Source organism: Rhinolophus sinicus, chromosome 2 (genome assembly GCF_057876585.1).
Source record: "Rhinolophus sinicus isolate RSI-liver-muscle chromosome 2, RSI-T2T, whole genome shotgun sequence".
NCBI classification, from domain to species: domain Eukaryota; kingdom Metazoa; phylum Chordata; class Mammalia; order Chiroptera; family Rhinolophidae; genus Rhinolophus; species Rhinolophus sinicus.
In genome coordinates, this window is record NC_142502.1 from 19570460 (window position 1) to 19582709 (window position 12250).

Here is a 12250-nt window from a genome sequence, read left to right on the forward strand (position 1 = left end):
GAGGCCACATATAGGTGCTTTGGTGGCTAGCCCAAGCTAAGTCCAGCCTCTGAGCCACCTTCACCAAGACACCAGACATGTGAAGTCATCTCAGACACGCCAGAACAGCCAATTTGTCAGCTGAGTAACACTGAGCGACCTCCATCAACATCATGACAAGCAGAAGAATCGCCTCGCTGTGCCCTGACTAAATCCCCAACCTACAAAATCAGTAAGGCATAACAAAATAGTTGTTGATTTCAGCCACTAGTTTTGGAATGGTTCACTGCACAGGAATGGTGACTGGAGTAGGGTAAATGAGGAGTCACTAAGTGAAAGGCGTGTGACTAAAAGTCTACATACAACTAAAAGGAAGGGAAGATGGAAGAAAACTGGCATAAAGGCGTATACTATTTGGTGGGTGCAAAAGTAATTGCGGTTTAAAAATTTAAAAATAACTGCAAAAACCGCAATTACTTTTGCACCAAGCTAATATTACTTGCAAAATGGTACACCAGGTGCCCTGAGTAGTCCTTCTATTGAAAAATAACTAAAATGTTGAGCTTAACATTTAAAAATTATCTTAAATGTACTGATCAGCTGGTAAAAAGAGAAAAGATACTTTGACAAAAAGAAAAACAAATGAAGATGAAGCCCAGAGAAATAAGATAAGCAGAGCACTGAAATTAGCTTTGACCTTGAGGGCATTTGTTGTGTTAACCTGTTGACTTCAAGCAGTCATTTTCATAGCCTGGTGAGATACTGAAGACCAGGGACAAAACATGTCCAAGGTGGGAAGTCTAATAAATGATCCTCCTGCCATAACGTGGGGCTCACATGGTGTATCCTCACTGTAAGGGTGAACTAGAATTTCTGACTCCCGAAGTATAGAAAAAAAGAATGCATGTTGGTACTTAGGGGGTGAAGGAGAGAGGATGAAATTTACCATGAGAATTTGAATCCATAAGTCAGCCCTCAAATGGGTTTATACCCTGAGTCAAAGTACTAAGGTGGTTTAAAATAACTCATCTTGATAACCTAGTTTTAAAATAATATCAGATAAAGCAGGCTTTACAACCAAAGCATTTCCTGAAATGGAGTCTCATAATAAAGGTTTCATCAGGAACATGTAATTATTCTAAACGTCTATACATCTATTGACACAACCTCAGAATATATGAATCAAAATTATAAGAAGGAAAAAAAAACCCCATAAATGTAGTGGGTGATTTAAAATATCTCTCTTGGTACCTGACAGATCAAGCAACAGACAAAAAAACAACAACAAACAAACTAACAAATAACAACAACAAAAAAGCCCCCAAAAACAAACCTCCCGCGCACCAAAAAAACCCCAATAAACGAGTAAGGATACAGAAATCTGAGTGAGACTTACAAGTTTGATCTTTCAGCATATTTAGAATACCATACCCCAAAACTGTAGAACACACATTGTTTTCAAGGATATATGGGACATTTATAATTACTGACCACATACAATAAAAATTCCAATGCATAAAGGTCATACCCCAAACCAATTAAATCAGGATCTTTGTGGAGGTGAGACCCAGGTATCAGCATTTTTAAACCTCCTCTGGTGATTGCAATGTGTAGCCAACATTGAGAACAACTGACATACAGGGTCATTGAGGCCTTCAGTGCTTACATCAGAAAATAAGAAAAAAATGAAAGTTAATGATCTAGACAGTCCATCTTACATTAGAAAAGAAAAGCCAAATAAAGTTTCAAAAATTGGAAGGAAGAAGATAAAAGAGCAAATAACAACACAGAAAACAAACATATACTAGAGATGGTCAGCAAAGCTAAAGGCATATCTCATACTTTCTAAAAGTGTCAATTCTCTGTAAATTAAGAACTTAAATGTGAAAGGAAAACTATAAACATTTTAGAAAACAGTGTAGGGGAATACATGTATGATTTTGTTATGGGAAGAATTTTTTTAAATATATACAATCAGTGGCTTGAGAGCACTGTGGTAAGTAAAGTAAGACAGAGAAAGACAAATGCGGTATGATCTTACTTATATATGGAAATCTAAACAACAACAATAACAAAAAAAAACCTCCCAGAAAAAGAGATCATATTTGTAGTTACTACATTTGGGTATAGAAAGCGCGTACTGCAACAGAATAAAGGCCATATGTGACAAACCCACAGCTAACCTCATATTTAACAGTGAAAAGCTTTTCCTCTAAGACCAGGAACAAGACAAAAATGCCCACTCTCACCACTTTTATTCAACACTGTATTGGAAGTCCTACCCAGAGAAAGTAGGCAAGTAAAAGAAATAAAAGGCACCTAAACTGGAAAGGAAGAAGTAAAACTGTCACTATTTTCAGATAACCTGATATTATATATAGGAAATCTTAAAGACTCCACCAAAAAACTGTTAGAACTGATAAACAAATTCACTAAAGTTGTAGGATACAAAATCAATATATAAAAATCTGTTGAGTTTCTAACACTAATAACAAACTATCAGAAAGAGAAATTAAGAAAACAAACTCATTACAATTGCACCAAAGAGAATAATATACCTAAAGAATAAATTTAACAAAGGACGTGAAAAACCTGTACACTGAAAAATAAAGGGCATTAACGAAAGAAACTGAAGAATACACAAATAAATGGAAAGATATGTGCTTGACACATAGTAGGTGCTTTACAGAATGAAGCCTCCTATTAAAAAGTGCCAGCACAGAGTGTAATTAAATACCTAGTTCTAGCATTAAGACTGGGTGTGGTATGTATTTATTTAACACTAAATTTTGCTGAGAGACAAAAATTAGAAATCATTTTTTGGGATCCTAATGTGAAGAATTTAAAAACAAATGGTTGGCAAAATTCTTTGGCTATGGAACAATAGCACTCGTAAAATAATTAGTCTTTCTCATGGTAGAATCCTCTATATATTTCAGTTTTTCTGCATGGTAAGCCATGATATAGATTAGAGGTTGGTAAACCATGACCTGTAGGCCAAATCTGACCTACTATCTGTTTTACTAAATAAAGATTTTTTGGAACACAAATTTATCCATTTACTTACAAACTGTCTATGGCTGCTTTCATACTACAGAGGCAGAACTGAGCGATTGCAACAAAGGCTCCATTGCCCACAAAGCCTAAAACAGTTACTCTCTGACCGTTTACAGAAAATGTGTGGCGGCCTTGATATAGATCAATACCTTTCCCATTGTTAGCATACCCCTTTAAAATAACAACTGGATATAAGTTATATTTTCTAAGAGTAAGAATAAATCATGGCTGAGGGAAAACCCTGCTCTACCCACCTCCCCATATTCAGGTTTGAATGCAGGCAGGTCACATGGTAACTAAGAACTAGTTTTTTTCTGAGACTTCGTTGAAAGAACTATTATACATTCATACTACTAAATCTATCACTTAAGTGGCTTAAATAATCAAAGATAAAAAATTGTTGGGATATTTGGTCATATCTAGCCTCCTAGAATGACTGAGTGGGGATAAGTGAGTACTGGAGCTTTTAGAAAACAATAAAATCAACAATAAATGAAACCATGGCTACAGCCACTGGAGTTCTTGCCTTGTCTGCAGGTGTTAACCTGGCCCAGGGCTTGTCAGCCCGGCGATCGTAGTCGGGAGAATCGGTGACTTCCACATATTCGTTAAACCGCAGGATCCTTCGAGCTTGGAGCTCTGCCACTGTGGGTCTCAGGCTGAGCTGCAGTTGAATAGGGACAAAAGGACGAATTCAGTAAATCATATACAGCCTCATGGTGGCAAGTTTTCTATAGAGAAATTCAAAGTTATGGTTAAATAAGGTCACTTCCAGATATTAAAAAAAAAAAAAGAAAAAAAGAAAAAAGAGAAAAGGCAGCAGCATCTTGGGAGGTTCTAATGAGATCTAGGAAGCAATGTGCCCTAATTTTGAGACTATAAAAATCATCACTGTTAGGTAGGTCACAGACTTTGGCAACTGTGTGTATTATGCTATTTTCCCCAACTTGCCTGTTGTGATAAAGGCACCTGTCATCCCTGATGCAGGGAATGTGAAGCCACACAGACACAATAGAAAGCCTGATATAGGATGTCTGGTTTGGGGATTGAATTATCAAGACAAAAATCCCTGCAACTTTTAGAAATGACAATAAAAGATCTCATTTCCTATTTTATTAAACCTGTATATTCAGAAATGGCCAAAGGTATGACCAAAAAATGATCCAGGGAAGGGCATGCCTACAGCAGTCTTCCACGAGAGGCTAAGGACCCAGGCCCAGATTTGACATTTACACTTGGCCAGAAAGCGGGAGCAGGAACAAGGAGGGGGACTTGATGGAGAACTGCACTTTAGTGGGGCCCTAACTACTTAAAATCAGCTGCAACCTTTAAGGTACTTCTAGTAACGTGGATTCCTCCAGTCGTCTTCGTCAAATTCAAATTCATAGTTACGTTTAATTTTCCCAGCCCTGGGTGTCTTTGCTTTCCTTTCTCGGTCCTTTCTCAAGTCAAAGAATGAGACAGAGATGGTTCTGAGAGACCAAAGAAACACGTGCCCCTGGTTGACAGGCATCACCCACTCTGTTATTGAGGTTCACTCTTTTGTGGTCTTTCTCAGTTGGTGGGTGTCACAGTATTGTCAGGTAGGTAGACCCAGGCCTCTGTTTTACCCTTGGGTTCCATTTTCAGTATCTTTTCTCTCCATATACTATGTACTCTGCATATAGCCAGACTGTCCATTATCTAAGTGGCCCTCTTGGGAGGTGTTCCTCATTTGCACAGGCTCAATTTTTGAGAAAATTAAGCACAATCACAAAAAATGTATTGTGGTAAAAAACACACCCTTTCCTGGGCTTCAGTTTCCTCTTGAGTAAAACCAAAGGCTGAACTAAGTCAATGTTGTAACATGTAAGGCATTCAACGCCTCTTTGAAGCCTGGGTCTACACCCTGAGGCCATGTGAGCTGGGATATGGCAACTGCAGCTCCTTCTAGCTTCATAAAGTCTTGGTAGGCAATGGACAAAGAATAATCTACGTGGTTCCGTTATGCTCTCAGTTGCTGTCCAAACTATACCGCTAGCTTCTTACTGCCTCTCCAGGGCAGGTGGGGTTAAGGAGGTGGAGAAACGCTTGCCTCTGGGGACTGGCCAAAAGGTAAGTGACTGATGGCCACACAGGTGAGAACTTCTCCATCCAGTCTTGCCCCTGGGGACTGTTCCAGGCACAGGGTAGCTACTAGTGCTACAGGCTGCCCTGCACCTATGGGAGGGAGCTCCATAGAGTGGGGGCAAATGGGGACAGGAGGAAGGACAGGCTCTGTTGCCTCCTGAAACGGCCCAACTAGATTGAGGAAAGACTACATAAATGCGTATCAGCCTAAAGCAATGAGGCACGGACTACTGCTTAACTGGAAACTTAACAGCCACTGAAGGCTTGAAGAGCCATCTCTAAAAATTCAGTTCACAAAGCCTTTTTCAGCTTGATTATTATTTGATATTTAGGGTCTTTGCGATAGAAAAGGATGAATTAAGGGTCCCCCCAAAAAAAAATCAAAAACAAAACCTCAAAATACAGTCTCCAACTCTTTCATGGGTACATACAAAATGTCTCTTCTACCTGCCTTCGAAGGCTTTTGCTGTGGACTCTCCAGCCAGCCCAGATAAATATGGGTCAGGCCACACACTTCACTGCAGATGTCATACGTGCTCTACTTATCCTGCCTTATCCAGGGTGTGAAAGGTATACTTGAAGAATTACTGAACAAGGATTTATAACGAAACATAAACTCTGACAGTGCTTAATTTTTCTAAAGACTATTATTATTTTGACACTTGCAGAAAAAAGAGATAGCCCTGGTATCAGATTTATATTTTCATAAATGGGAGGAAACAACTGTACGAGGTAAGCCTTTTGTCAATTTGCGCAGCACTGCAGTAGGCAGGCTGGATGATGACATTCACATAAAAACTTACTCACCCAGCTCAGATACGGAATAGTGGCAAATTTTGCATTTAATAATTTTTTCAAACAGGTTATTTTCATAATCATGAAATGCACTTTAAAACTTCGATTGTGAACATCAAAGTTCACATATGCAATTATAAATATAAACATAATTTACACTGTACGCATTACATTGATTTTAAAGTCTATGATCACTTAGTAGACTCACAGAAAGAAATAATTATTCCTAAGTATCAGCTTTACATGTAGAGAGCTGATCGGCACTGAAAAAATGAAGCGCATCTCAAAACACACATGATCATTCATAGTCACAATCTCATCACCTTTCTGCTGAGTCTGCGTTTAAGTTCCATTTTTGCTTCTTGTTCTTCTTCTTCATTCTTTTCTGTTTATTAATGGGGAGGGAGGGAAGGCATGAAGACAGTTACTATAAATGATTTTATAATCAGAAAGTTAGATCAAGCCATATTATTTGACTCTAACAGATATTGATCAAACATTCCACCAACATCTTTAGAAAGCTGTCAAAAGAGTTTGCAGCAAGATCAATCATTAATGTGTGTGTGTGTGTGTGTGTGTGTGTGTGTGTGTGTGTGTTTACCTACATACATATATATATATATATATATATATTTTTTTTTTTTTTCCTTATAGGACTGGTTTATTTACTAATTGTAAATCTTTTTGCTTCTTGACTGCTTATTTTATTCTGAAAAAACCACAAGAGTGCCTATATTCTGGCAAAAGCCTTTCGCTGCAGATCATCTCATGGGCTTATAAGCACAGTTTAACAGAATTCAGATAAAAATTTACTTCTGGATTTGGCCTTCATGTGAAAACCTGAGACATATCAAAAAGAACAAATTAGAACCATCTGATGCATGTCTGAGTTGCTTTCCACAGAAGCAGAAGGTAATCTTTTCTTTGGACTTTGCTATCAAACCAGAATATTCTGAATAGGGTTATGGTATACTGTTAGTGAAGATGATTTATTTTCTTGTGACTTTGACTTTCTAAAGTCTTCTTTTTCTCTAGTACTTCACCAAGTAGTGCAATTTAATGGCCAACTTAAATGAATGCTGCCCAACAGATGGAACTAAGAGAAAAATGTACAGAATTTTAAAAGAAATAAACACCACTTCCAGGTTTTAATGGTTGCTTATTTGATGAATGTCTCTCTGTTACTTCTTGTAGCTCATCATTTGTTCAGTAAGTGAGCACAGATTTTAGTCCTTGGGTACCAATGCTTACAAAAAAGTATCTTTTAGAGACCGCTGTTATGAAGTCTATTAAAGGAAAAAAATCTCTATAAAGGCTCAACCAAAATGGTGAAAAGAAAAGTCTTTTCTATGAAAAGATAATTATTTTTAAAATTCAAATAGACATCTTACCACTAAGATTATTTTTATCATGAATAAAATACCAGCATATGCAATATTTACAATATCTATGCTAAATCTCTATTAATTTTCCTTATCTGGACAGGGAAAAGTTTGTATGTTCTTCGATTATTTAGACAAAGAGTAAACATAAACTGAAATTACCCTGCAAGACAAATAACTAGTTAGTATGCTTTCATTAAGTTCTTGTGAGTGTCAAACAAATCTGGTTATAATTCAGATTTCTTTCTATGAAAATACGGTAGGTATCATTTCATATCCTTAAAATACATCCTTAGGATCAAGTAATTACCTTATATTAATTGGATAAGGCACATGGTTTGTAAATTATACGTACCAGACAAACACCAAACTTGTGGTTCACGTGATTCAAACTAGGGCTTTACAAGGTCAGCCCTAGTTTGATGATATTACTAATAAAAAGGAAAACATAATCCTCTAAACATTTCAGTCAACTTTTCCTATGCAGTGATTATGCTACATTTTTAAAGACCAAAAAAAAAAAAAAAAAGGCTATCTAACACGACTCAAATCTAACAAACGCTCCAATTTTCATGAAATACACAAAATGTCATTTTCTTGAAGGGAATATTAGATAATTTTGCCTTATTAAAATAAGCATACTGCACAATTAGGTGACAGCCAGTGATGTTTAAAAAAAAAGAAGGGCCATTTGCAGTTAGGGGAGCAAAACAAACAGGATTTTACCATTTAGGAATTCTTTTTTAACATCAGGAGCTGACTTCCTTACATTTCCCACTTTTGAAATTGTGCTTCTAAAGAAGCTGGAGGAAAGCCAATATGACTGTTCCTCTGACTCTTAATAATTATTGTAAAATCTCTAACGAAGAGTCAAGATTACACCTTAAACTTAGTTTAAAAAATTCACTGAGCTTTTTAAATGTTTCCTTCTTTTGTTGGATTTATTAGAGGACTAATTATAAAGTAGGATGTAAACCTTTCTGGTCAGTTTAAACAGACTGGAGGAATATTCATAAGGGAAACGACGTGGCTCATTGACAAATCTTGCCCTCAGTAACTCTCCTCAGAGCAGAGAGAGGCGGATATTTCAGAATAGCCACAGGAAGCATTTGCCATAAACACACAAGCAATACATGAGGTTTAACAGGGTGTGCACTCAGGAAAGCTGCCTAGCTAGAGAACACTGCCCAGAGCATTTTGTGGATGAGCTAAAAGAAGGGGGGAAAAGCACTGAAAGACCAACCAACGAGAGTGGTACATTCTTGAATCATCAATTCAGATAAAATGGGGTTAAAAAAGGCCAAACATTATTTGTGGGTTCCTCTCTTTTTGTTGTTTTACATGTTTCTGTATGGGTGTTTTTAACAAATGAAAATACATTTATAAACCTACTTTTAAATGAATCCCCCCTCCCTGCCAACACACACACAAAAAGATAGATCAATGGATGAACAGATATGTGATAAAGCAAGATGTGCTAAAGTAGATGCTAATGGTAGAATATAAATATTTGAATGTTTACTGTAAAATTCTTTCAACTTTTCTGTAAGTTAAAAAATTTCATAATAAAATGTTGGGGAAAAATACATGCAGAACTCAATGGCTTAATACATTTTTTCCCTGTAGAAGCTATAGCTGGAATTACAGTCACAACTAAATAGTATGAGAGGATCTTTATCGTTTATCCCTGTTCTGAAAAAAAAAAAATGTTCCCTATACATCACTTTTCCTGATAAGCAAAAGTTGACCTTTCAAGCACCAATACTTGCTTTCAATTTTAACAATTTTAAGGAACTGGTTCTAAAATGCACAGCTGAGTATAATGTTTTATGTATTTTAACATGTTAGCTGCACTGAAACAGGAAGAAATCAAGTAAGCTGTGATACTGGGGATAATACTAAGAAATACATTGTGTCCTGTGGTTTCCAGTTAAAGCTAGGAACTTTAGAATTGACTGCCGTCTGACTCCCGTGTATTAAACTAGTGATGGGTGGAGGTTTGAGAACTGCCAAGTATTTAATGCTGTGAATAATTTCCCTAATGTGTCGAGGAAAGACGACCTAGTTAAAGTAAGTGTCCTTAAAAAAAACCATACCATGTCACACATAGACTTTTCTACAAGTAGAGAATCAAATTGCTTTGGAACAAAAACTGGTGATGAAATACACAAACAAACAACAGCAATTGATGTGGAAGAACCCAGAAGCAAAAAAAGGGCTGAAGAAAGTATCATAAGCTATGCCATTCGGTTCCCTGGGACTGCTCGGCAGAAGCTCTGGATGGCTTCCACCAGTGCCCTTTTCTGCTTCCCTTGGACATACAATATTATGTCAGGAGATCGTAAGCCAGTTATCTGCCTTCCCCAGCCTAGAAATGTGTCTTTTGCTTCCAGAAAAAGCATGCTTCAACAAACTGAAAAGGAAGTAAATAAGGGCTGAAGTCAAACCTGAAGTTGACTTTGGCGTTTCACTCTTTCCTGAACCTCCAAGAAAACGGGGTATGAAAGCCAGCACAGCACTTAGGATCAATGTGCGATACATTTCTAGATCTATGAAACAGTTCCTCAAATAACCAAACACCAATGTGGTTTAGCACTATTTGTCTCACCGGAGAAGGAAAGAATTACCCAGAATTTGCTCTTCCTTTTTCCCTAGGTATTGCATCAGGCATCCAATAGGAAATCATGTTTTAGGAGCTTATGGTACACATTTGAGCATAGCTACAAGTTAGTTCAACAAATATTTCCCAGGAATCTATTATCAAACGCCATGAGCCTTTTTTGGTTTTGTTTGGTTGTCGAAATTAGATCCGATTTCAGAAAGCTAAAACATTTTTTTCTTTTCTAGCCCTTTTTCCCTCTCCAAAGTGGCTCTTGTGCACACTGACACACAGTGATGGTCACTTAAGTCCTTTCTTGGGTTCCATTTATGTTCACAAATAGAAAAAAATATTACAAGGAAAAACATCCCCTAGACTGTTCAGTCCTCATTGTTCGGTTGTGGTAGTAATAGCAACCGGAGTATAAATTTGCTATTAAAACTCTTCTTTCCCTCAGGAAAGAAAAACAACTCAGATTGGAGAACAGGAATCATCCAGACAGGCCAACTTGACTCTCAAAGCTTGGTTGAAAAAGATTTCCTGCACACCAGTGGGTCATGACTATTGTAGGATTTTCCGGCGTTCTGCCCATCTCTGCTCGTTGATATTTCATACAACAAAAAGCTCTTTTGAAACTGGGTTAATAATATATAAAACTACAGTGGCTCAATTTAAAAATATCCATTGCTTAACTCACTATGGTTAGTAACCACACGCATACACTGTAGCACGACAAACTGTGCATCCATTGGTTTTATGGTTTTAACATATGAACTTCAATAATTTTAATATGACTGGACTGGTGAATGAAAAGCAAAGTAAAAAAAAAATAGAGGGTAAAACAGAATGGGAAAATAAAGTTAGGAAAATGAATGGAGAACTCTGTACGTGCTGAGAAATTATTAATAACTCAAGAGCGAAACAGAGCTATCATAACAAAGGAAAATGAAATGGACTGAAAAATTCCTTTTACCCTAATTGTGTTAAATCGAGTCATTTGTTAAACCTGGCAACAAACTGCATTATTAATAATAATATAGGAATGTTTGATTTATTTCTTTGTGTATTCTTTGGCCTTTTCTTTGACATGTATTTGCAAGCAGACGAGAGCATTTTCTTTTATTTAGTATCTGGGTGAAAGAATACATGGAATATATTTCATCTTTTTAAAAAACAATTGTCACAATCATGACTGTGGTCTGGAGGATATTAGGCTCCAAGCCATAAAATGAAATAGAAACTTCTAGAAATTATTTTTTAAATTACATAAATGATGACAAAAAAATGTGATATAAATGGGCCATATCAATCATTTGTGAATAAATAGATTATGGTTTCATACTGATAAGTGGATCGTCTCTACAGGGAGCTTGTTAATGGTTACACAAGGAATCACAGTATAACACGGGATACTCACGTTTTAAGATATTTCTTTGTTCTAATTCTTCTGTTGTGGGCCTCTGGCTAAGTCTCCTATGATGACAAAAAGGATATATTGCAGGTTACAAACAAGGTACCCTTAGTGAGTGACACAAAATAAAACAACAAACAAAGCTGTATGTTTTCATGTTTTGAGAAACAAAAATCCATTTTTAAACCTACAAAATAAAAAGTCTCCTTTCCATTAGTTTGGAGACTTGAGATTGTGGCTGACATTGCCAACTACCCCCCAGTATCCACTCTCCTTTCTTCCTTTCAGAAACACAACCCCTGAGCTTTAGCTGTAGCCCCCCAGCCACAGATTTCTGCCTCCCGAGCCCAAAGGTGTGGCTCTATGACCAAGTCCTTACAATGGGATGTGAGCAGTAGTGGTGTTTGTAACTTCCACTTTTTACCCTTAAAATGACTGGATGTATGTTCCCTTCTCTATCTTTCCTTCTTCCGCAGGCTAGCACTTAAGCATGCTCATGTGGGCCAGCGTGGATCATTTACGTGAGAATATCTACGGGCATGGAAGAGCCACAAGACGGAAGGAACCTGGGCACCTGACTGACTGCAAGGAGCACTGCTCCCCAGCCAAGCTGGGTAGCATACTTACCTCTAAACTATCATGTGAAAAAGAAATAAACATGCGAAAGGGCCAGTTTGTACCACTGTACTTTTTAGTCTCTGTTAAAACAGCTTCACCTTTTCCCTCACTAATATACAGCCATTAGGATCTAAAGACAGGCTGCTGCTTGAGAGCTTTTATCAACTCAGGAGATGAGCAATCTATACTGCATAGTGTTTTAAGTGAAATACTGTTTTTTGTGACCTCAAATGAATTTCCAATATATACAGTTATCTTGAGATACATAAGGCTCTGCCCATCTGCCTTTAAGACAAACCA

General features: G+C 37.2%; 1 protein-coding gene across 8 annotated transcripts in view; it reads right to left on the minus strand.

Annotated features, from left to right (window-relative positions):
* Nucleotides 1–12250, minus strand: part of PHACTR2 (phosphatase and actin regulator 2) — a 233044-nt gene that overhangs the window by 20890 nt on the left and 199904 nt on the right. For all 8 annotated transcript variants that reach the window (XM_074333669.2, XM_088795432.1, XM_019744469.3 and 5 more), the window contains 3 exons: nucleotides 11339–11394; nucleotides 6264–6325; nucleotides 3563–3700 (listed from right to left, as the gene is read on the minus strand). In XM_074333669.2, coding sequence (XP_074189770.1) covers nucleotides 3563–3700; nucleotides 6264–6325; nucleotides 11339–11394 — 256 coding nt within the window. The remainder of the gene's footprint in view (nucleotides 1–3562; nucleotides 3701–6263; nucleotides 6326–11338; nucleotides 11395–12250) is intronic.